The following is a 1,126-nucleotide window of genomic DNA, read 5'->3' on the forward strand; positions in this document are numbered from 1 at the left end:
TGCCTGTGCCCCTCTACCACTGACCACCCCATATCCACCATCCGTGCCCACAATGCCTGTGCCCCTCTACCACTGACCACCCCATATCCACCATCCGTGCCCACAATGCCTGTGCCCCTCTACCACTGACCACCCCATATCCACCATCCGTGCCCACAATGCCTGTGCCCCTCTACCACTGACCACCCCATATCCACCATCCGTGCCCACAATGCCTGTGCCCCTCTACCACTGACCATCCGTGCCCACAATGCCTGTGCCCCTCTTCTGGCACCCTCACTGTCCTGATATCAGTGCTCCCCCTACACATTGGAACAACCCTCCTGTCACTATCGGCTCATTGTCCCATGTGACGTCGGTCCTACAGCGGCCCTTCCAATTTGTGTGTTGCAGATCGCCCCGGCGTCACCGACCATGAGACCATTGATAGGATCCAGGAGCAGTTGGCACTGACGCTGATGTCCTACATAGAAGCCGAGCAGCGATCTCTGGAGTGCAGGTAAGGGCGGTTATGGAGATCCGTATACTGGAGCGGTGTTCCCTCACCTCTGTATAGCGGCCGAGCTTTCCCTAGACTGTTCCCCGCGTCCCATCCAGAGTCCTATCCCGGTCCCGCCAAGTCCACCCAAAGCTGATATATCGCCATTATTGTTGTGGAGAGGACTGAGGAGAACATTCTGACCCCCCAGAGGCCTGATCATTACTGCTTGTCAACTGCCTGAGCTCTGTATCATTTCCTCAGTCCCCCCTCCCCCAGTGATCAGTCTGCTGCAGGCAGGAGGAAGCGTTTCCTCAGTCTCCCCTCCCCCAGTGATCAGACTGTAACTTTGTAGCGAGGTGAGATTATCGCCGTGGTGACCGGGACATCGGGAGGGGGCGGAGTTTTTACTCCCCGGTTGCTTGTATATGAAATGTAAGCGGCTCCGCTTTGCCGTTCTCAGGTTCCTGTTTGCGAAGATCATGGAGTGCCTGACGGAACTGCGCACGGTGAACGACGAGCACAGCAAGCAGGTCCTGCAGATTTGGGATATCCAGCCAGGTTACACGCCTCTCCTGCTGGAGGTCTTCAGCAAATTGCCCGAGTGACCGGCGCCAGCATGAGGCGGACTTCTTATTTGGGGGGGAG

General features: G+C 57.2%; 1 protein-coding gene across 1 annotated transcript in view; it reads left to right on the forward strand.

Moving 5' to 3' along the window:
* LOC108804028 (nuclear receptor subfamily 1 group I member 2-like) overlaps positions 1-1,086 on the forward strand; it is a gene marked incomplete at its 5' end in the record, with an annotated part of 5,446 nt that extends 4,360 nt beyond the window's left edge. Inside the window, one exon of the mRNA XM_018575796.1 lies at positions 942-1,086. Within this exon, the coding sequence (XP_018431298.1) occupies positions 942-1,086 (145 nt within the window). The remainder of the gene's footprint in view (positions 1-941) is intronic.
* Positions 1,087-1,126: the final 40 nt, after the last annotated feature.

This window comes from Nanorana parkeri, unplaced genomic scaffold, assembly GCF_000935625.1.
Source record: "Nanorana parkeri isolate BGI_ZX_2015 unplaced genomic scaffold, ASM93562v1 scaffold4822, whole genome shotgun sequence".
Classification (NCBI taxonomy): Eukaryota; Metazoa; Chordata; class Amphibia; order Anura; family Dicroglossidae; genus Nanorana; species Nanorana parkeri.